The 24175-nt window shown below is 40.5% G+C and overlaps 1 protein-coding gene and 2 long non-coding RNA genes across 3 annotated transcripts; all 3 read right to left on the bottom strand.

Annotated features, from left to right (window-relative positions):
* Positions 1–4569: 4569 nt before the first annotated feature.
* LOC131306762 (uncharacterized) lies at positions 4570–5175 on the bottom strand. The gene has a single exon (XM_058333186.1). The coding sequence runs from the start codon at positions 5173–5175 to the stop codon at positions 4570–4572; it is 606 nt and encodes a 201-aa protein (XP_058189169.1).
* A 266-nt stretch (positions 5176–5441) lies between these two features.
* On the bottom strand, positions 5442–6118 carry LOC131308140 (uncharacterized). The gene is made up of 2 exons (XR_009194333.1): positions 6046–6118; positions 5442–5630 (listed from the first exon to the last, which is right to left on the bottom strand). It is a non-coding gene; the product is annotated as an uncharacterized LOC131308140 (long non-coding RNA).
* Positions 6119–15065: 8947 nt separating this feature from the next.
* On the bottom strand, positions 15066–19569 carry LOC131308138 (uncharacterized). Its single transcript, XR_009194331.1, has 4 exons — positions 19075–19569; positions 18172–18252; positions 17755–17953; positions 15066–15270 (listed from the first exon to the last, which is right to left on the bottom strand). It is a non-coding gene; the product is annotated as an uncharacterized LOC131308138 (long non-coding RNA).
* Between the last annotated feature and the right edge of the window lie 4606 nt (positions 19570–24175).

The following is a 24175-nucleotide window of genomic DNA, read 5'->3' as shown; positions in this document are numbered from 1 at the left end:
GTCCAACTACAATAGGAGTAGGTTCCAATCATGTCCTTCCATTCCAACCAGCTAATTAGGTATTATATATTAATCTCACCAAAAAAAATTTAGTTTAAGTATCTAAGAAATCTATTCCCAGCACCAAAAACTTGTGTTTGAGTTTCTTAATTCAAATCCTACACAAACCCTAGAGTTAATTAGAGAGGAATGTAAACAAATCATAACACACCCAAATTAAGAAGAAAATTAAAGCACTTACCACAAACCTAATTCTTTTTTTTTTCTCTCCCTTTTTCTTCTCTTTCCCCTCTTTTCCGTTGCCTCTTCTTCTTCTCTGTTTTCTGATCTCCCTTGTTCGTTCTTTTTTTTTTTGGTTTTGCTTCTTTCCATTAGATATGTGTCACATACACACACATGCACAACAAATGCTTTCCACGTGCACACACAGCACATGCCATCTTCTTCTTTTTTTACAGTTACATCCTTATAGTTTAGGAAAATCACTTTATAAACCCTCACACACAAATATAATTAAATTAACTCTACTTTATGTTCTACTTTTATTATAAGAGCAGGGTCTCACAATTATCCTCCCGTTAAAAGAATTTCGCCCCGAAATTCACTTACCTTGTGGAAACAAATGTGGATATTGAGCTATCATACTTTCCTCAGTCTCCCAAGTTGCCTCCTCAACCGCGTGGCTCCTCCACAAGACTTTCACCAATGGAATAGTCTTATTGCGCAAAACTTGATCTCTGCGATCTAAAATTTCTACTGGCTGCTCCACATAAGTTAGATCCTCTTTTAGCTCTATCGGCTCGGAAGTCAACACATGAGACGGATCTGCAATATATTTTCGTAACATGGAGACATGAAACACATCGTCGAGTCGGCTCAACTCCGGTGGCAATGCCAGACGATACGCCATAGACCCAATCCGTTCAATGATCTCATACGGCCCAATATATCGTGGACTCAACTTGCCTTTCTTTTTGAACCTCATAACTCCTTTCCATGGTGATACTCGAAGAAACACCCAATCACCCACTGCGAATTCTAAATCTCTCCTCCGCTTATCTGCATAACTTTTCTGGCGACTTTGTGCAATTTTCAAACGATCACGAACCACTTTAATTTTATCAACAGTGACTTGAACCAACTCTGGTTTCGACAACCACCTTTCCCCAACTTCACTCCAACATACAAGAGTCCTACATCTCCAACCGTATAAAGCCTCGTAAGGTGCCATGCCAATGCTAGTCTGATAGCTATTATTATAAGCAAATTCCATCAACGACATATAAGCATCCCAACTGCCTTTGAAGTCCAATACACAAGCACGCAACATATCTTCTAAAGTTTGAATAGTCCGCTCAAATTGCCCGTCAGTCTGAGGGTGAAAAGCTGTACTAAACTTAAAAGTAGTACCCATCGCTTGTTGCAAACTCGGCCAAAATCTGGAAGTAAATCTAGGATCCCGGTCAGCAACAATCGACACAGGAGCCCCGTGCAAACGGATAATCTCATCAACATACAATTTAGCATACTTATCAATCGTATAAGTCGTATTGACAGGTAGAAAATGCGCAGATTTTGTCAACCGATCCACAATCACCCAAATAGAATCATAGCCTTTTTGAGAACGAGGAAGTCCACTCACAAAGTCCATCGTAATATGCTCCCACTTCCATACAGGAATAGGAAGAGGTTGCAATAAACCTGCAGGTCGTTGATGCTCGGCCTTTACTTGTTGACATACCAAACATCGAGCCACAAACTGAGCTATCTCCCTCTTCATCCCAATCCACCAATAGTGCTCCCTAAGATCGCGATACATTTTTGTACTACCTGGATGCATAGTATAAGCTGAACTATGTGCCTCTTCCAAAATCTCTCTCTTTAAAGCTTGGTCCCTAGGTACACACAATCGATTTTCAAATAACAATAACCCATCCCGAATAACAAAGTCTGTCCGCGTCCCATCTCTCACTCCATCGATAAATTTCTTCAACTTTCTCGATATTGGGTCTCCTGAATCCAATCAATTAATAGAGGTCTCACTCTAAAATGTGCTATCAAAGCATTAGTATTTGTCGAGACTAATTGCACACCCATCAAATTCAACTCGGTAAAAATATCAACACGAGTACATTGCACACATGCCAATCTACCTGAAGATTTTCTGCTCAAAGCATCTGCCACAACATTTGCTTTTCCAGGATGGTAGTGAATACTGCAATCATAATCGTTAATTAACTCTATCCATCGTCTTTGTCTCAAGTTCAAGTCCTTCTGTGTAAACAAATATTTCAAACTCTGATGGTCGGTAAAAATCTCACAAGCTTCGCCATATAAATAATGTCTCCACAACTTTAATGCAAACACAACTGCCGCTAACTCCAAATCATGAGTTGAATAATTGCGTTCATGGTTCGTTAACTGTCTTGAAGCATAAGCAATTACCTTTCCACGCTGCATCAACACGCATCCCAAACCCTGGTGTGAAGCATCACTATAGATAACAAAGTCTCCCACGCCAGAAGGAATAGTCAAAACTGGAGCTGAAACCAATCTAGCCTTTAGCTCTTGAAAACTCTGCTCACAAGCGTCAGTCCACTCAAACTTCACTGCTTTCTGAGTCAATCTAGTCAATGGTCTAGCAATCGCTGAGAAAGCTTTAACAAATCGACGATAATAGCCCGCCAAACCCAAGAAACTTCGAATCTCAGAGACATTCGTTGGGCATTCCCATTTAACTACAGCTTTCACCTTTGCAGGGTCAACACAAATTCCATCTCCAGATATCACATGTCCCAAGAAAACCACTCTATCCAACCAGAACTCACATTTGCTAAACTTTGCAAACAATCGCTTTTCTCGTAGAGTCTGCAATGCAATGCGTAGGTGCTTCACATGTTCCTCTTTGCTTCGTGAGTATATCAAGATATCATCAATAAAGACAATAATGAACGAGTCAAGATAAGGCTGAAATACCCGATTCAGTAAGTCCATAAACACGGCTGGAGCATTAGTCAACCCGAAAGGCATAACCAGGAATTCATAATGCCCGTATCTCGTACGAAAAGCAGTCTTTGGAACATCACTATCTTTCACTTTTAGTTGGTGATACCCCGATCGGAGATCAATTTTTGAAAACACTGTAGCTCCCTGCAACTGATCAAATAAATCATCAATCCGAGGTAAAGGATACTTGTTGCGCACTATTACCTTATTGAGCTGACGATAATCAATACACAATCTCAATGTGCCATCCTTCTTTTTAACAAACAACACTGGAGCTCCCCAAGGTGACACACTAGGTTGAATAAAACCTCGGTCAAGCAAATCTTGCAGATGAATTTTTAATTCTTTCAACTCGGTAGGAGCCATTCGGTACGGTGCTATAGATATAGGAGCAGTCTCTGGAAGTAACTCAATAGAAAACTCTACCTCTCTATCCGGCACAATTCCCGGCAACTCCTCTGGAAACACATCGATAAATTCCCGCACCACTGGAATATCCTCCAATTTAATCTCTAATTTTGTTGTATCTATCACATGCGCCAAATAACATTCATAACCCTTCCTGAGCAATTTCCTGGCTTCAATTGCTGATATAAGACAAGTAGAAGTAACATTGCGCTCGCCACAAAATTTAACCTCAGATTCATTAGGAACCCGAAATATTACCTCTTTTTTGAAACAATCTATAGAAGCATGATATGACGCCAACCAATCCATGCCCAATATTATATCAAAATCATGTATGTCAAGAGGCACTAAATTCACAGGTAATTCTTTTTCACCCACACGTACCACACAACCCCTATATGTCACATCTACCAACACCACTTCCCCAATGGGAGTAGACACAGATAAGCAATGATCTAATAATGTAAGGGGCTGATTTAAATGCATGCCAAATGTTAGGGACACATACGAATGAGTAGAGCCAGGATCAATTAAAATATGTGCATCCCTACTAGAAACATTAAGTGTACCTGTAACAACATCAGGTGTCGCCTGAGCATCTTGCCGAGTCATAGCAAATACCCTGGCCTGAGTGCGAGGTCCACTGGAAGATCCTCCACCTCTCTGAGGAGTCCTAGATGAAGTTGTACTACCACCAGCTACACTACCCATCGACGGAGAAGAAACAGATGTCACTGGACAATCACGAATCTTGTGCCCAGGTTGGTTGCAATGATAACATCTCTCTTGTTGTTTTCCTTTACAGTCTCGTGCCATATGTCCACTCGCTCCACAACTGAAACAAGTAATATCTCGTGTACCACTACCTGAGGAAACACTTGTTTGTTGTCTAGGTTGTTGTTTCTGAGAACTCTGACCCTGGTGACCACCAAATGAAACATTCTGTTGTGGCCTACCCTGCACTCCGCTCAATTGAGATCCCTGAAACCTCTGTCTATATGATCCAGCCTCAAATCGACCCCTCCTATATTGTGCTTGCCTTTCTTTCTTCTCATTAACACTCTTTTCTGAAATCTTTAATTTGTGTACCAAGTCAGAATATCTCTTTGCTTCATGAGTAGCAACTCCAGCTCGAATGTCGGGATCCAAACCAAACTAAAATCTTCTACACTTAGCATCCTTTGTACGGATTAAGTCTGGTGCAAACCGAGATAATTTGATGAATTTAGCATCATATTCAGCAACAGACATACTTCCCTGCCTCAAACTTGAAAACTCGTGCTCCATATCATATCGATACAACAGAGGAAAGTATTGATCATTGAAGGCCGCAATAAATTCTTTCCAAGTAACTTTTTTTGGCATTGGAGGCTCCGGTTCCCCAATTGCTGGTGTAGTCAGCAACCCTTTCGTAGCTTCCCACCAAAATCGAGCTTGATCTTTTAACATGAAAGGAGCAAGAGTAACTTTTTGATCTTCAGAAACACTCATAACATCGAAAATAGACTCCATCCTCTTTAGCCATTCCTCTGCTTCCAATGGTTCCACACCACCAGAGAATGTTGGAGGTTGAAGTTTCATAAACTGTTCATGAACGGTACTACGTGGCTGATTTGATGAGCTTGCTTGTGCACCCGTTTGAAACTCAATAAACCGTGCAAGAGCCTGCATGATATCCGATTGACTTTGAGCACTAGGGTCACGTTGACCTACTTGATCCCCTGAATCTTTCTCCTGACCGTCCATAACTTTGTCTGCCATTGAACTCAAGATAAGCAACAAATATCATTGCAGTTAAATATTTACCACACATGCAAAGATAAGCTAACCACCAACTTAACTGACTCCCTGTGGTCCACTGCAAGTTCTAGACTCAAAAATGTCTACAGAACCTAATAACCATAGGCTCTGATACCAAAATTTGTCACACCCCATCCCGGAAAACACCACACTAAATTTATTTTTCAAATGGGATGGACCTACGCCTTGGCCCTGCTCAAACAGTAAATAAAAGCACTAGCTAGGTGTCCAACTCATAAAAAAAAACTTAACTTGCATATATACGAAAATAACTGTCATACAAGACGTGCCCACAGGTATTTACAACATATACAAGCTCCAAAAATAGGCACATAATCAAAAGAGTCAAAAAGCTAGACTTCTATATACACAACTCCTGTCTAGACTCTGCAATGGACCCGCGTGCCGTCACGCACCTGAAAAGAAATCATTGTGGGGGTGTGAGCTTTCAACTTGCTCAGTGAATGTGCTTATTCGTAATAAGAGAAGCAATAAAGACAAGTGCTATCAACAATTTAAAACAAGAATATTCAGCCCACAATAACGTTCCATTACGTAATATTCATAACGCCACTAAGGCAATTTCCATATCAACGCCACTAAGGCAATACTCTTTACGCCACTAAGGCAATAGTCGTCACGCCACTAAGGCAATATTTATTCACGCCACTAAGGCAATATTCAATAACGCCACTAAGGCCATATTATAACGCCACTAAGGCTACGATCATATTCTCGCTTAGGAGCTCAAGCCAAATATTAACCATTTCAATACGAAAATTAACTTTACACCGTGTCTCATCTTCCGCTATTAAAAATAAGAACACCCACCTCGAGGTCCAGCCAAAAAGGTACCAACACGAGCTCACTCCCTACGTGGAGTCACGGTGCTCGTTGTCGCTTCCGAACCTGGCGTACAGCACATAAATTCATACATGTAAGTATTAGTATAGAAATGCCCAAAAAGTTAAACACCAACAACCATTTTCTCTATACTATCTCCTTAACTAAGTATCCTAATTGATTTCTGGCCACTTCTTTGATACAAGTTCTTATAGCTCAAGTTGCAATTCAACATCTGGTATGTAATTCCTACATCCAGACATGCAGTTTTGGCATCCAAATTCCAAGTTCCAGCGGCTATACTCAGTTTTAGCACCAAAAGCACACATTTTCTGCAATTAGGTTCTCAATGGCTGCACATAGAATCACATTTCAACACACAAAAAGTAATTTTTGCACTTTAAATATACTTCACAGCTTCGAAATCATAAGTTCAGCACTTGATTTCTAGTTTCAGCACTTCAAGGTACGTTTTTTACCAGCAAATTCACATGTCCAACTACAATAGGAGTAGGTTCCAATCATGTCCTTCCATTCCAACCAGCTAATTAGGTATTATATATTAATCTCACCAAAAAAAATTTAGTTTAAGTATCTAAGAAATCTATTCCCAGCACCAAAAACTTGTGTTTGAGTTTCTTAATTCAAATCCTACACAAACCCTAGAGTTAATTAGAGAGGAATGTAAACAAATCATAACACACCCAAATTAAGAAGAAAATTAAAGCACTTACCACAAACCTAATTCTTTTTTTTTTTCTCCCTTTTTCTTCTCTTTCCCCTCTTTTCCGTTGCCTCTTCTTCTTCTCTGTTTTCTGATCTCCCTTGTTCGTTCTTTTTTTTTTTTGTTTTGCTTCTTTCCATTAGATATGTGTCACATACACACACATGCACAACAAATGCTTTCCACGTGCACACACAGCACATGCCATCTTTTTTTTTTTTTACAGTTACATCCTTATAGTTTAGGAAAATCACTTTATAAACCCTCACACACAAATATAATTAAATTAACTCTACTTTATGTTCTACTTTTATTATAAGAGCAGGGTCTCACACACGGCCTCGCTCGGGTCCAGTTGCACGACTCCAGCCCTCACGGCCTCGACCTCCACTGTCGCGCGACGATCGCCTTCGCCACCCACCTCCTGCTCGTGGCCCTGAACGCCATCGCCGCCGCCTGTGGCCGTTGCACCAGTATCCGTGGCCTCCTCTAACTGCTGTTGATCTCTTGTACCGACCTCCATGGTTTCGTCCTCTCGACGATCAACTGCCTCTCCTCCACCGCCACCATTGCCGTGTTCCGCCATGGGTGAGTGTTTGTGCGTGGATTCCTTTCGATTTTCGTGAAGAAATCGAAGGGTTTGAGTTGGGGTTTGGAGAGTTTGAGAGGAGTTGAGAGTTTTGAAGTTTTGAAACCGCTAAGCATCAGTTCCTATAGCATCCCCGGGAAGAAAAGAGAAGAAAATGGGTGCGGGCCGGATCTGGGCTGGTTTCAGACCCAGGCCCTAACGGGGAACCATCGTGCGATGGTGTGGCTTCATCGCGCGATTGTACGACTGGGCCGATCGCTAAGCTTAGCCTCTTGTTCAGGGCCGATCATGTGTATCGCTTTGATGATGGCCCAGGAGTCTTGCTCGAGCCTTGCAATTGGTTTTAGGATCCCTTCGAGATGTCCTTTATATCAATCAGTGACGATCTACCCGTCCAATTTCAAATCAACGACGATCTATCCGTCCGATTATCAATCAGCGACGATCTATCCGTCCAATTTCAAATCAGCGACGATCTATCCGTCCGATTATCAATCAGCGACGATCTATCCGTCCGATTATCAATCAGCGATGATCCATCCGTCCAATTTCAAATCAGTGACGATCCATCCGTCCAATTTCGAATCAGCGACGATCTATCCGTCCAATTTCAAATCAGTGACGATCTATCCGTCCGATTATCAATCAACGACGATCTATCCGTCCAATTATCAATCAACGACGATCTATCCGTCCGATTATCAATCAGCGACGATCTATCCGTCCAATTTCAAATTAGCGACAATCTATCCGTCTGATTATCAATCAGCGACGATCTATCTGTCCGATTATCAATCAGCGACATCCATCCGTCCAATTTTGAATCAGCGACGATCAATCCGTCCAATTTCAAATCAGCGGCGATCTATCCGTCCAATTTCAAATCAGCGACGATCTATTCGTCCCATTATCAATCAACGACGATCTATCCGTCCCATTATCAATCAACGACGATCTATCCGTCCGATTATCAATCAGCGACGATCTATCCGTCCGATTATCAATCAGCGACGATCCATCCGTCCAATTTCGAATCAGCGATGATCAATCCGTCCAGTTTCAAATCAGCGGCGATCTATCCGTCCAATTTCAAATCAGTGACTATCTATCCGTCCGATTATCAATCAATGATGATCTATCCATCCAATTATCAATCAACGACGATCTATCCGTCCGATTATCAATCAGCGACGATCCATCCGTCCAAATTCAAATCAGCGACGATCTATCCGTCCAATTTCAAATCAACGACGATCTATCCGTCCAAATTCGGATCAGCAATCAATCTGCTCACCGATCCGTTGGTGCATGGTATTTGTATATGCATGCTTGCACTTTTCGTTTAAATCGGCTTTTGGGTGGATTGGATGGGTGTCTAGAAATCTTTGACGTTACCCGTGCCAGCCAATGGTGCTCCGCGTGCCGTCAAAGAAGGACTACTGTAGACACCCCAATCTGATTTTCCGATCGTTTTACTTTGTTTTTCGGTTTCTTGTTTCCCTGATGATGAATCAGGTCGAAAACAATCTCGAGAACTTGGAATGGCTTAAGTTTGGCGTGTGTGTGAAACCCATCCTTCGCCCTGAAAACCCTTGAGTCCAAACCTGGGCCTCAGGTTTGACAGTCGTGCGATGCACTGGGACCCTCGCGCGATGATTCACTTGCCAGGTGGTGGTCAAAGTCAAAGTTTTGACTATTGACCCTCGCGCGATGGTCTCACTGACTCGCGCGATGGTAAACACCTATCATTTTCACCCGGTTTGCGTGGTGATCAGGGGGCTACAGGCCTATGTGACCCCGTTTCGTCGACTGAACAGCGTTCTGGGGGGCTCCCCTTGCACCACCTCAACCCCATTCTCCCATCACCTTTGCCACCCCATTTCTCCACCAAGCAATTGTGACCAGCCTTGTTGGCTGGTTGCATGGCCTTGTCTAGCCACCAACCAATTCCTCCTTCTATAAGAACCCCCCCATCCTTCATTTCAAAGGGTTACCAATTTCTCTCCAAGAAAGAAGAAGGAAAGCTCAAGCACAAACACCCCATACCACACTCATTCCCACGTAATCACCCTCCAAGTCTCACCACCTCATTCAAGCCATCTCCAAGGCACTCAAGCAAAGGTATAATACCTTTCTGCTCACTGTTCGAACCCCTGAGGGGGGCTGGCAGGGTCAAGGCTGGTAATCAATACCAGTTCTGGCCCTAAAGCTGGCAAGGTTTCAAGAGCCGTTACCAAGCACACCCTCGCGCGATGGTCCCACACACTCACGCGACAGTTCTGTCTGCATGAGATTGGACCTCGTGGGGAAGGGATGCTGGTCTTTAAGTTTCTTGTCGTGTTCATAGTCGCTTTCAAGTCTTTTAAAAGTATTAGCTCACTGCTTTGTATGCTTAAAATCACAGTTTAGTTTGGTTTATAACTTCTCTTGGTTCGGAATGCTCTTGGGATGCTCTTGAATATGTCTCAGAGCCCTAAGCATGCAAAGCAATTCTTGGAAGTCCAGTCTGAACAATCGCGCGCGTGTATCACTCCCTCGCGCGACGGTTCTTCGTTTTCCAGGGACTGCCCTTGCATGAGCAGCTTGACCTTGGCCTCTGTTTAGACACCCCCACTGTTTAGGGGTCGTGTTTCCATAATATTTCCATCTGTCTGTTGTAATATTGTTTACTTTCAAGTGCTCATAAACTGCTTGGTTTGCACCTGGGTGAGCATTGGTCCTTCCAGAGCCCAGAAGGGAGTAAAATTCAAACCATTGGTGAGGCATCAACACTCGCACGAGTGTATGGTTTTGTCGCGCGACGGTTTGCTTGCATGCAGATGGATTCACGCATGCAAGTTGACCGTTTGTTCCTGCCAAAGTCATACACAGCACCGTCTTGATGTATGATCGACGTTTTGGACTTTATTCCATTTACTATTTGTTATCTCGCCCATCCATGCCATATCTATCATGTCCCGCAAACTGTCACAGTTTTAAATACCCGATTAACTGTTCCCCCGCCCTAATTGGCTAAAAATTGATTAAATGAAACAGAATCGCAAACAAACGTTTTTCGCAAATGCCTAAGTAGAGACCGATCTCCGGATTGGGCGAGAGGGGTGCCATAAAACCCTTCCCCTCTCGTAACCTGGCTCCCGAACCCAGCTATGGTTATGACGGACTGGTTCCTTAAACTTTTTCAAGTCAACCAGCGCGACAAGTGCTTCGAAATACGGTTTCTTGGGTGTCGGACCTTCAAAACCCGAGTGGCGACTCTGTATTTTCGTGAGCGCTTGCTTCCCCGCTCGCGCTCCCTCGATCTGGGCCCTTGCATTTTGGAATCCAGAAAATTCCAAGGGCACGCTGCCCACACACGCAGGGCGAAAGGTGGGCGTCCTCCTGGTGGTATACTTGACATCTAAAATAAGGAAGGTTATAATTTAGACTTAACGAGGTAAGGGGTAGTTTTCACGCCATAAAGAGTAAGATGCAAGTCCACACATAAACAGTGATCATATACTAAAGAAAACATAAGTCTCTTATTACCAAATAAAATGAGTACAACGTACTAGCCTAATCTTACTATCTCTAGTTACAACAAAAGGTCCAACTACTACCTAATCCTTAACATCCTACGTCCTGAAGGATTACAATGGTTACTAGGTCGGCCTCAGATATGCCTAATTGACGTCCTCTGCTTTTGGGGTCTCGTCCTCTTCGAGATTCTCTTCATCTAACAGGTTTTCCTCCTCGGTCACCTCATTGGCGTCATTATCACCTTCGACTTCTTCCTCCGTAACTCCAACCTCAAAGTTCTCCATTGGGGGTAAGACACCGAAATACTCATGGAAAGCAGACAGGATCGAAAACATTCCCGAAAACCAGGGGTCCTTTTCAACGGGAATAGGGGTATTCTGCTGCACTCTTTGAAAATCTCTCTTTTCTGCAAGTACAGCGGCCACAAAGTCGGGATCTTCCAGTTTCTGGGCTGTCAAGGTTTCTATGGTATTTCTGGGTTGATAGGCTTCGGCTAAAATATCAACTAGATGTTTCATCTACAAGAAAAAGTTTCAACCTCAATTAGGAATATCTTCCGACAGGGTAATCACTTAAGAAGATTTGAATCTATGTTCCACTTTCGATTCTTGATTTAAGTCATCATCCAATTGTTCGGGAATTCCCAGCTCGGCCGTACTGCCAATTTCTGTGCCTTGCTTCAATCCGAAGATTGTTTTGACAGAATTCCACCCAATTTGGGACGGTAAACTTTAAACACAATTCATGTTGGTGCAACGGTCAAACTATCTCGTGGTTCTACCCATTCTACCCATGGCCGAGGTTTTGAACCTAAAGCTCTGATACCAAGTTGTAACGCCCCAAATTTTGGGGTACGTTAAAAAGACAATTTCATTGAAAACCTCAAAATAGAGTCTGGCTCTTATTACAACAAAACTCCCACAAGAGTTCAATATTTACACAAATGAAAGGGTTCTAGGGTTCCTAACTACAGCTCCACCTGCTCCTCCATCCTAGCCAGCTCCTCAGCTCCAAAAGCCTCCAAGGTGTACTGTTCATCTTGATAATCTACAAGGTCTGACACATTATACCAGCATCGCCACCGATATAATATGTCAGGGTCACCAAAAAGGCAACACCGTGAGCTACAAAAGCTCAGCAGAAAATTCCCATACCCGCTAACCCATAACTTACAAACAACAGGTTATACAATCATCGATTTCCACATGATACATGTATACACAGCTAACAATGACACATCCACATTCGTTAATCAACTATCGTTGGTGTCCAAGATTTTTTGTGTTTCTCCTACGCAACTCATCGTAGACCGTGTCTCCATTTTCATAAACAAATCAACCTTTCAAAAACCACTTTGTTTAACACACACGATTGCATTGGCTCCGTACCGCGGATAACCAAGCCACAATTCAAAACCCTCGGTTCCGCTGCTCCGGGTTCCCAAGTCTCCCACAATGGTTCCGCCGCTCCGGGTTCCCATTTGGGGTTTTCGAAAAAACTAAACCCTCGGTTTCGCCACTTCGGGTTCCCGAGTATCCCCGCAATGATTCCGCCGCTCCGGGTTCTCATTGGGTTTTCGAAAAACTAAACCCTCGGTTCCGCCGCTCCGGGTTCCCGAGTATCCCCACAATGATTCCGCCGCTCCGGGTTCTCATTGGGTTTTCGAAAAACTAAACCCTCGGTTCCGCCGCTTCGGGTTCCCGAGTATCCCCACAATGATTCCGCCGCTCCGGGTTCTCATTGGGTTTTTCACAAATCTTACTTTAACACACACACACACAACTCACATAATGCCACCTGTAGGTGGACAAATTCAAGTAGTGCTCTGAACAGCACTGGAATGCAGCGGCTTCACGTGCCTCTTGAACGTAACCCTATTTTGTCAATGAAAACCTTGTCCTACAAAACAGATAAGGAGTGAGTGCACCTTTGCCTCTCGTGGCAAAGGCCCTCCGATGCCTTTGTTAGTATTTCGTACTAGCAATCAAACCCTAATTGTCAGTAGGAAAGCAATCAGAAAATAATGTATTGCGTACCTTTTGCCTCTAGGTTTACCTCATATTTATAGATTTGCATATGCTTGCTGGCCAAGCATCCGTGTTACCCTAGGATTCCTAACTCGAATAGGAAACACTACAACAAAAATTACATTTTACAGCGTTCGAAAAACGCTATTGAATGTCATAGATAGCGTTTTTCGGAACGCTGTATTAGCCGATGCTGTTAAAAGTCAAAACTTTTAATAGCGTTTCTTGAACGCTATCTTAGATAAACTTTTAATAGCGTTTTTTAAACGCTGTCTTATATAAACTTTTAATAGCGTTTCTTGAACGCTGTCCTATATAAAATTTTAATAGCATTTTTTGAACGCTATCTTAGATAAATTTTTAATAGCGTTTTGCGAACACTATCTTAGATAAACTTTTAATAGTGTTTTTTGAACGCGGTCTTAAATAAGCTTTTAATAGCATTTTTTTGCATGCTAATTTTGAGATTCTTTTAATAGCGTATTTGTCATTACACCACCCATTTAATATTTTTTTATTACATTCAACACCAATTGTAAAACAATTATTAGAAAAACATGAATATAATCTAAAACTTCAATGTTGCCAATGTAATTAACCAAATTCATTCATTCGGGCAAATATTCATTACACCAACTTTTGAAACAACTCGAAAACACAAATTACATGAAAGGGTTGCAAGAATTGCAATGGATTCATATAGTATCCAGGTGTCCAATGTTACCAAAGGATGTTACCAAAGGTAGCCACAAACAAGCTAACCCACATATTACTTGAAAATTTTCTATGCTGCAAGCTTGTTGAAATTGATGCAATCTTCGAGCAATTTGGCCTTTCTTTCCTCCCAAAGCCAAGCACGTGGAATTGATGCAATCTTCTTGATTCCCTGTGGTACAAAATTTTGGATTAATAGATGGGCGTAGAATAAGCTCATGATTCACGAAAGTACTTATACTATAAAAGCGCAAGCATTATTAAATAAGTGGATCACTACGGAAGTGTGTTTCTGTAGCCACTTGGCCTAGAGTTACTATTTTACCTTTTCCTTTTCTTTTTCTTTTTTTTCTCCTAGTGTATGCCCCTTGTAGGCTGTATATTCGGTTTGCCTTTTTCTATTTTAAGCTGATTTACCCAAAAAAAAAATAAAATTCCATGGTAAAATAGGAACCATCTAACGAGGGAGCATAATGAGGCAGCATCTAACCCCCTTGGACAAATCTAGAAACCTCATACACAAGTGGGAACATGGCATTCAATGTCCCACAAGCAAACCAATCCTAATACTAAGGCTAGCTAGACATGAACGATAGCTGGACACGTACCCACCACAGAACTTGTAACCATCTAGGCACAAAAGAGTCTTGGGATCGACATCCCCCATGGATGGGCAAAAATGATACTTGCTGAAAGTATAAACAACTATCAACCTCGACAACATGCCTCATTAGGCAAAAGCATACTTCATTGGCTTATCTCAACTACCAAATAGAGTTATGCAAAACAACAACACATACAAATTTGTAGTTCCAAGTGAAAGAAAACTCACCGAAACAAGGTAAATGAATGATGACGACTGGGGTAGTAAACTGTGCACAAAAGTAGATGACATCTCCCACATCAACTACACTGTGTTTTGCACGGTAAAACCCATGGGCCATCTAGATAACAACACCAAGTCCTCCATTTAAACTTCCAGATGTTGAAATCATGAACCAAAACAAAATGATGCCATTCAGCCAAGATTCATGTCACAACAAAGGTAATTAACATTAAACTAAAGCAGCGTAACAGGATTTCCCAAGCTCAATACGAGGTCTCAGTGTCTTATATCTCCCTAAAAAACTGACCTCTCACTCATCTTTTTTCTTGCAAGCATTGGGACTAGAGGGCTCCACCAATTCCCTCCACTTATTCTCACATGATGCCCCCGCTATTTATTACCTCCTCTCCAAGAAAGGATGAGGCTCAAACACACAACTTACTGGAAAACACAAATTTTAGTAGATCTCTCTCAAACCAAGAACCCCAAATGGAATATATAAGAGCATGCCTACTGATGGCTTTGAAAAGTTACCATCATAAGGATTTAAGATAATTACCATTGATAATAGAAGTAATAACTCCACGACTGCCTTTACTCCCTTCCAACTCCTTTGGTACCAAACAGCGACACACCAAGTCTTCCAGCTGGAAGTGCTGGAATAGATTCTTTGGAGATGCTCACAACATGTGACATGCCCACCTGCACACCTATACCTGCACAATCTGTACCCAACTTCACCAAAGCAGTTCCAACCGACACAATCTACTTGCTGCCTGAACCTGCTAGCTGTTAGCTGCACAAGCTTGGCAGGCTGCACAGACATACCACCAAATACCAATCAGTTAGAGATGATTATCACACAGGCTGCCAGACATGAACTAGATTAGCATAGTGAGGCCCACTAGGCAATTTTGAAAATGATAAAAACCTACATCTCACCTCATAAATGATTTTATTTGCAATAACATTAGGAGTGCAGGACACATTTTGAAATTTTCTATAGTTCCTTTCTATCCAGATATGATGCACAAAAACTGTGAACACTAACATAGTAATTGCGGTAACAAGGGAATTACCCATCAATGAAGACAGCAACATGATCCAATGTGACCAAGACTGAATAACCCAACCCATAGGAAGTTTAGGAGAAAGAATACCCCTAACCTGGTAGCCACAGGACATTCAAAGAACACTCAAAGAACACTGCATCTGGGATTATGACCTTGGAACAAGACTACATGATGCCAAAGAATGTCAAGGTAGTGAACTCTGAGATGATCCCAAATTGATGAAATAGTAAATTGGCCCGTAGGAGTGAGGGTCCAAAAACACTTGTCTACAAATAGTTTAGTAGTGGCATTAAGAGAAGGAAGTGAATTCTTAATTTCATTTAGTATCTTAACTATGTTTTACCTTTGTTTTCGTGGCTTAAAACTACTGTGTTTTAAATAGAAATCGTAATGGAAAGAAAAAAGCTTAGAGTTTCAATCTGACATGAAGCTAAGCCTGACTAACCTTGGACACAAGACTTTGAGTGCTGATTCTTCCATCAAATCAAAAAAATAGGTGCAAATTTTAAGCCTAGTAGCTCAATGCAGATTTAATTCTTCACATTAGTAGAAGTATACTTATGTTAGATGGTTCACCACTTGGAAATGAAAAAGTTTTGCAGAAGTACCCAAACAGAGAGAGATACCAATCTTAATCATAAAAATTTGTGCTTCAAAAAGATATGCAAACTCTAATCTATCACAATTCTGTTCTGCCCACACCAACAGATAAACCTGGCTGTGGCATTGCTTGATTTCTTCATCTTCTTTCCATGGTCGTTGGTTGCTGAACATACTTTCCGACATCCATATTACCATCGGAATTTGCATGAGCGAATTCATGGGTCTGATTTATGGAGGATATGAGGTAAACCTTTTAGACTAATGAACTTTTTATCCTTTGGTTTATATTGATGATTTTCACTACTCTTATCGCTGTTTTCCTCCCTAACTGATGAAGTAGTTACTGTGTGTGTTATATATGAAATTGGTGGGTGCATTCGGGTAGAGGGAGTAACAGAAAGCAAACCCTTGTGCTGGCAGTAGGTAGAGTGGTATCTCCTGCCACCAATAAATGGAGTGGTGTGCTGTTCGAATTGTGGTTAATGCACACTTGGATTAGCGATGGTTATGTAATAAAACCGGCATACTTATTTTCTTCATGCTACTGATTATGAGATTGATGGAATGCACGTATCTTAAAGTTCCCATATATCGCTAGAAGGAAATAATGGATTTTGGAACAATACACGTTACTTTCATGTGTCAGGTGAGCAAAGAGAGATTTTCCCTTTCTGTGACCCAACATGAGCTTCCTCATTTTAAAGTGAATAACATAATCTATTTAACCTATTTCTTCCAATGTTAGGCATTAGCTTTGCCATTGGCCCAACTCTAAACGTTAAATTCAGAGTAAGAACTCAATATTCTTATTTTCAAGCAAAAGCCGATGGGTTTCTCCTAGGTGGTGCAAGCCTTCATAGCTGCATGACTCCCCACGATCCTGATACGAAGACCTATGAGGTAGGTGTTTTCTTCCTACTATGTTCATATTTTTTTGGAATACATGAAATCCTTCTCTCGTTTATCCCATTAATCGATTGCTTTTCAGTCTCACCACTACTTCACAGTATAGGATTTAAAGCATAGTTCTCGCAGGCAACAATTGCTTGTGGAAATGAAGCAGGACCACAGAGAATAGCTGATATCATGGCTTTCATGTTTGAATCGTGTCTTATACTGCGAGTCTGCCCATAGGCTCTCAAGTCGCCCTTAATGGATGATGATTATTACCAGTGCTGGATTGGACTGAAGTCCCATTTCACTCGCGAAGCAACAAACGGTCAACTAAGTGACGTATGGAATGGTCATGATGAAAGTGGAACCAAAGGGCATCGTGAATGATTTGGCTTCAGATGTAAAAACCCAGGCACATAATAGCTTCCCTATAAATCTATAACTGATTTTTGCTTCAATAACATCTTGCTATTTCTCTTAGCATTTAGTGTAACTACAAAAGAGTACCAAAGTTGTAAAATACATAAGGTGTGCCAAAACAATGAATCCCTTGGATTGGAAGATCTAAAATTGATTTATGTTTCAATAACCTTTTGCTATTTTTCTGTTATCATCACTACCGTAACCAAAAACACTTTCCGATACCAATTCAACTAATGAGCACGTGGAAACGTGCGAAGCACGGGCATTATACTAGTAATATTAAAGATAAATCAGGTTGCACATACCTTACACTTTTTACTAGTCTTTTCCTTCACAAAATCCTTCCAATCGTGGAGTGATTTGACATTATCTAGCTGGAGTCGTAGCTTTCAACTGTAGCGTGTCATATTTTCGAGGCTAATCTTGACTTGGAGGCTCGCCAAACTTCAGCTATTTCCTGAAAAACTTGTTCTCTCTCCCATCTTGGTATGAACCATAGTACACCTATTAGCACAAAAGAACCAACTAGTTATTGAATCAAACCATGCATATAACTTATAAGAATAAGACTTTGATAAGGCCATAATCAATACTATGGAGCAACCCAATAATTAGGCATAGATATGATATGCAAAAAAAAAACGATGTTAACAAATAGAAGTCATATTTAACCAACAAGAACAACAAATGCAAGTTACAGAAGCTAAAATGCCTTTTCGTACCTTGGTAGGCACATAAATCAAACTAATGCAACCTCACAATCTTCCTCTAACATTGGTTATCCTTTCATCATCATCGTCCATCTACAAAAAGAATACAACAGTAGGGTTCAATAGTACCTTATCTTAGTTGACAAAACAGTCGAGTCGCGTTTAACCTTTACATTTTTCCACGTACTCAATGTCATTAAAAAACTAGTACTTGCATATTAAATTTGCAACTCTAAATTATCCACATAGCTGGTCCACATCTTTGTAGATCTAATTCAAAGTGTCAGTTTCTCCAACACAAACATAACTGGCAAAGAGGGAGGGAACACCAAGGTCCATCACCGAAGGCAACAAACAAGATGGTGCGTAAGTCATAATATCAATCAGGAAAAACACAAGCCAAATTATTGTGGAATGTAGACAGCCCAAGGGGCGGGGGGTGGCACCCGCATGACGCACACCTAGATTGCGCCGAAAACGATCTCTTTAGGCTAATGACAGAGTTTTTTGTATCCATCCTCTACTAGTTCAGATTCTACACGAAAATGTCATCTTCTTTAACACATGAATTTGTAAAAGCTAAGCCTTGACTTTTCTCTTTCAGGGAAAATATGGAACCCGCAATAATCTTCTCTTGCTTTCTGGGCAAATAACGAAACCCCATACATGTTGTATTCTCTTTTTCCAGACCGAAGCAAAAGAAAAGCCTCATATTCTTATTAGAATGAAAATAAAAAATCAGATTTTAAGTAAACTTCACAGTTTAAAAGCATAATCTGTGCAAATCCTAATAGATCATACCGTTTGATGGCTAAGCAAAATTAAAAATTCATAACCTTTGATAAGCAAATAAGAGAGAATATTAAACCCCTAGTTTGTATTTGGGCAAAAATCAAGGAAAAAATCGAAGTGAACCTGGTTAGGGCTTCTCCGTTCGACGGCTTTTTGCTTCACTGGTGCAATAGGTCATGGCGATTTGCTTCTTTCTGTGGAGGAACGAGGGATCGAGCAGAAAAAGGGTTTCGTACATTTAAACCGAGTATTAGCTAAATCGCATAACAAGAGAGGAGAAAGAACAAATCATGGAAGAACTTACATTGAAGCCCTTGCTCATGAAAGGAGAACTCACGATTGAACTTGCGACTGAATGCTTGATCTATCCAGTAGAAGCCGAAACCAATTTGCAAGAAAAGAGAGGGAGATCTGTGCGCCAATGATTTGGAGAAAATTTTGAGTTCGTGTATGTTTTTAAGGCGGCGAAGTGGAGAGAGATTCCTGCCCTAAATTGAAATTTGGATGGAACGCTATAATATAATTAATGAAACGCTATTTTTTCACTTCCGGCTTTCTCCGTGCCACACAATAGCAGCAACGCTGTTGTTGCCACCTCAACCATAGCATTTATAAAAAAACGCTATTAAGATACGCTATTGAAACCTCAATTTGTTGTAGTGAAACCCAGGATATCAAGGATTCTCGTTTCCTTTATCAGTTTATTTCCTTAATCCTTGTAGGACTCTTTCCATAACAAGCCAATCATCCCATACTCGTTGGGTATCTTTCTTAGATCCTATATTCTTGGGATCTCACCCTTTAACGGAATACCGGTGATTCTGGACCCTTCTAGAATGTTCCCTTCAATAGGACTTCTCTTTTTGTTCGGCCATCTCACGGGGGCCGAACAGATGGCCTGGACCAGTTACTTCACATGTAACTGGTCCTTAAGAAACAATGGAGACCATATGATTTCCTCATTGTTCGGCTCTTTGCCGAACAATGTATCTGAACAATGGCATCACATGTCACTTTCCTTGTATTTGGTCCAATAACGTCTCGTGTTACTGTACCGAGAATCGAACAACCTCTCTGGTCCATTGACTTCTCATGTCGCTGGTTTACAGTGTGTTGACTTTTTACTTCACCGTGCTCGGGCTCTTCTTGGACTTGTTCGGGAATACCTCCCTACACCCCCCAAAACCGGTCATTATGTAGTTTTAAAATATTTCCTTCCTCGGGAAAACATTTCCTTTAATCACACCCTAGGTGTCATGTTTCTACTTTCTCGATTCTCGTGTCTCGTTACATGCAAAGACTCCGCGGTAGGACAAAAATAAGCATGAATCATTCTAGCAAGATCATCCAATTCTATATTACTTATCACGCTCAATCACTACTTATAGCATAACGCCACATGTACGGACGCCCTTGGAGTGTATCACTTATGCTTTATTCAAAGCACAACGCCACATGTACGGACGTCTTTGGAGGGAAATCACTTATGCTTTATCACACCACAAGTAATACAAGCAATTCATATATGCATACTCATAATCATCTTAAAGATCAAAATACGAATACTTCAAGTAAATAGGTAAACATACACTTCATATAATTCGGAGTAATAGATAGGGAGAATCTACCGTTCTTCTTATCAATTCAAAATAACAACGTTATACTTGAGTAAGTAAGTAAATAGGAAGTAAGTAAGGATTTCGTTACCGTTCTTCTAGGCGGTAGTAACGGCTTACGGACGGTTAGTCGGCGGTCGAACGGAGTAACTTCCTATGGTAGTTCCCGGTAGCTTCGAAAGAGAATGGTTTCTCTCGAAACTTCTTCTTGACTAACACTACTCTACTTTATGGATCGAAGGGTGGTCGAGTGGCGGTTTAGTGGAGGCTTTGGATGAGTTTCTTGAAGAACTCAAGAACAACTCAAGAACATGAAGAACAAAGAAAGAACAAAGGAATTCTAGAGAGAAGTTGGGGCAATGAGAAGGTGTGAGTTCAATGCTTGGAATGGGGTCCTATTTATAGGAAAAATCTTGGCTCCCTCTCCCTCTCTAATGGCCGGCCCCTCTCTCTCTCTATATCTCCCATGGATTTGCTCCATAACTCAATCTTTCATTTGTCAAACTTGATTGAAAGCTTGATGGGTTAGGGTTTTAGGCTTGCATGGCTAGGATTTGTACCAAGGATTTGATTATGGAAGATTTGTTTGGAAAGAAGGAGACAATGGTACAAGATTTGGTCTTAAACAAATCATAGAAGTACAATGGAGAGTTAGTTTTGGCTAGGAAGAAGATTCATAGCCAAGGATTTGAAGTACAAAGAAGATCAAAGATCAAGGTACACATCAAATCTCCTCTCTCTCTCTCCCTCTCTCTCCTCTCTTGGCTCACTCTCTCCTCTCCCTCTCTCTCGGCCTCTCTCTCTCTCTCTCTCTCTCTCTCTCTCTCTCTCTCCTAGTACACTATATATATATATATATATAACAAGAAAGAATAAGTCAAAAGTACCAAAGTACTAGATTTTCTAAATCTAAAATCCCTTTAAAGAAATCCAATTAGGCACATGTTTGATTTAAATAAATAAACTAGTGTACTAATGTACTATAGGAAGATCAACTCCCCATTAAACTAATCCAATTGAGTACAAAACCCCAATATAAAATAATAAAAGGGTACTTAGGAAAACTTAGGTCTTAAGTCAAAAGTACATACTTAATAAAATAAAGGGACAACATCACATGGGCAATTTAGGAAAAAGACTAGTTTAATAATCCCATGTACTTGGTGAAAGAATAACTCTATTACCCAATGGATAATAAATCCCCTAACATTTATTGTCCAATGGACAATAGCTACTAGGAAACTTTTATAGTAAAATAATCAAAAAGTACCTTAAAGTAATTTTATAAAAGTCTATAATAGTACTTTCTTCAAATCTTTCATTTAACCCTTTTAATATAAAGAATTGGGTTTCTATTATCCAATGGATAATAGTTCCCCTAACATTTATCGTCCAAAGGATAAAGAATAAAACTAAAACAATAAAAGAAAATAAATAAGTAATTCTTTAGTCTATGTTTTGAAAAGGTTGACTAGTCAAATCAACTTTATTAGAAGGTTCCCTAGTCACATCGGTACTTTATTTGGTCAAAAGACTCTATTACCCAAGGGTCACTAACTTTCCTAACGGTTATTACCCAATGGATAATAATTCCCCTTGCGGTTAATAACCAAAGGATAAAAGGAGTACAAGTACTTTTTATTTTTAAAATAAGACTTGAAAAGACTACATGTACTTTAGTCAAAAGCTTATTGTCCAATGGACAAAAAATTACCCTAACATTATGGACCAATGGGTAAAGGCAAAAGGTTCAAAAGTTTCAAAAGTTTCAAAAGGTTTATCTAGTAACTAGGTGAGTTGGTTGCTCGGTTCCTCCAAGTAGTCGGTTAGAAACTAACTATATTGGTCAAGTAGGGTTTCTAGTCGAGACCAAAATCTAACTACGACGAAAAATAACAAGAAATCATATAGCCACTCAAGAGAAAATAAGTAATTCAAATAAAATTCAAATATTGAACGAAATTTTTATTGACCAAAATTCAAGGGCGTTACAGGTTTGACACCTTTAGGCAATTCGACAAGATCCCAAACGTCATTGTCACTCATAGACTTTAACTCATCCAATATGGCTTTCATCCATTTTATGGGGTTAACACTTTGTTTGGCTTGACTGAAAGATATGGGGTCATCCTCCAATCCTATATCAAACTCATGTTCTTAGAGATAAATGGTATAATCAGTTGAAATCACCGATCTCCTCTCCCTATTGGATCTCCTTGGCACTTCCAATTGAGTTTGTTGGGGTTCTTCCGTATTAGTAGGATACAACTTAGGAATAGTCTGGTGGCCTGCATCCGCATCCTGTACTAAGATAGGTGTGACCACATCATCAGTCTCAACATGAATCATAGGAATCTCAATATGTTCCTCCTCAAATTCAAAATTCATGGGTTGTTGTGCACTCCCACTACTTTCAACATCCTCAATAAATTTGGCATTATCCGTCTCAATTATGGCATTTGTGGAAGGGCAATAAAACTTGAAACCTCTTGACCTTTCTGAGTATCCAATAAAATAACAGCTAATAGTTCTTGAGTCCAATTTTCTTTCATTAGGCCTATAAGGCCTAGCCTCAGTTGGACAACCCCAGACATGGAAATGCCTAAGACTAGGTTTCTTTCCAATCCACAACTCGTACGGGGTTTTAGCTACTGCTTTACTGGGTACTCGATTAAAGATACAAACTGCAGTCTTTAAGGCTTCTCCCCATAGGGAATCTAGTAAAGAAGAATTAGATACCATACACCATAACGAGAATAGTCATCTGTAAAAGTGATAAAATACTGTTGACCATTCCAAGAAGCTGTAGGGAATGGACCACATATCGGTATGTATCACTTCTAAAATGTCTAAACTCCTTTTGGCACCAAATTTTGTTATGTTTGTTTGCTTCCCCTTTATGCATTCAACACAAATTTTGAAATCTAAAAAGTCAAAAGGATCAAGAATTCCACTTGACACAAGCCTTTCAATTCTCTCTTTCAAGATATGTCCCAAACGCTTGTGCCACAATACAGAGGAGTTCTCATTAATTAATTTTCGCTTCGTACCATATTTGTCAACATGTAAAGTTTCATTAAACTTTAAGTGAGAGGCATCCAAGTCTAACCTGTATAGACTATCAACTAGATATCCAGTACCAATAATATTTAAATTTTGGAAAAGACTAAAACCTCCATTTCCAAATGAACAAGTGTAACCGGATTTGTCCAAACAGGAAACAGAAATCAAATTTCGTCTAAATGACGGTACATAAACAGTCTCATCCAAATCCAAATAAAAACCAGATTCTAATTTAAGTCTAAAGACTCCAATTGCCTCTACACAAACTTTATTGTTGTCTCCCATATAAATGAACCTTTCGGTATCACTGAGGATTCGACTCTTTATACAACATTGCATCGACACGCTAATGTGGATAGTTCCACCCGTATCTATCCGCCAAGTGTCGGGTGGTATTTCAGCTAAATTAAATTCACAGCAAACAAAACTAAATTGATTACCTTCCTTTGTGAGCCACTTGTGATATTTGAGACAATCCTTCTTCACATGACCAACAGTCCTTTTGCAAAAGAAATAGGGAACACCTTTATCATGCTTCTATTGCA

The sequence above is a fragment of the Rhododendron vialii genome, chromosome 11a (genome assembly GCF_030253575.1).
Source record: "Rhododendron vialii isolate Sample 1 chromosome 11a, ASM3025357v1".
Taxonomy (NCBI): Eukaryota; Viridiplantae; Streptophyta; class Magnoliopsida; order Ericales; family Ericaceae; genus Rhododendron; species Rhododendron vialii.
Note: the sequence above shows the minus strand (reverse complement) of the source record. Positions and strands in the feature narration are given on the sequence as shown.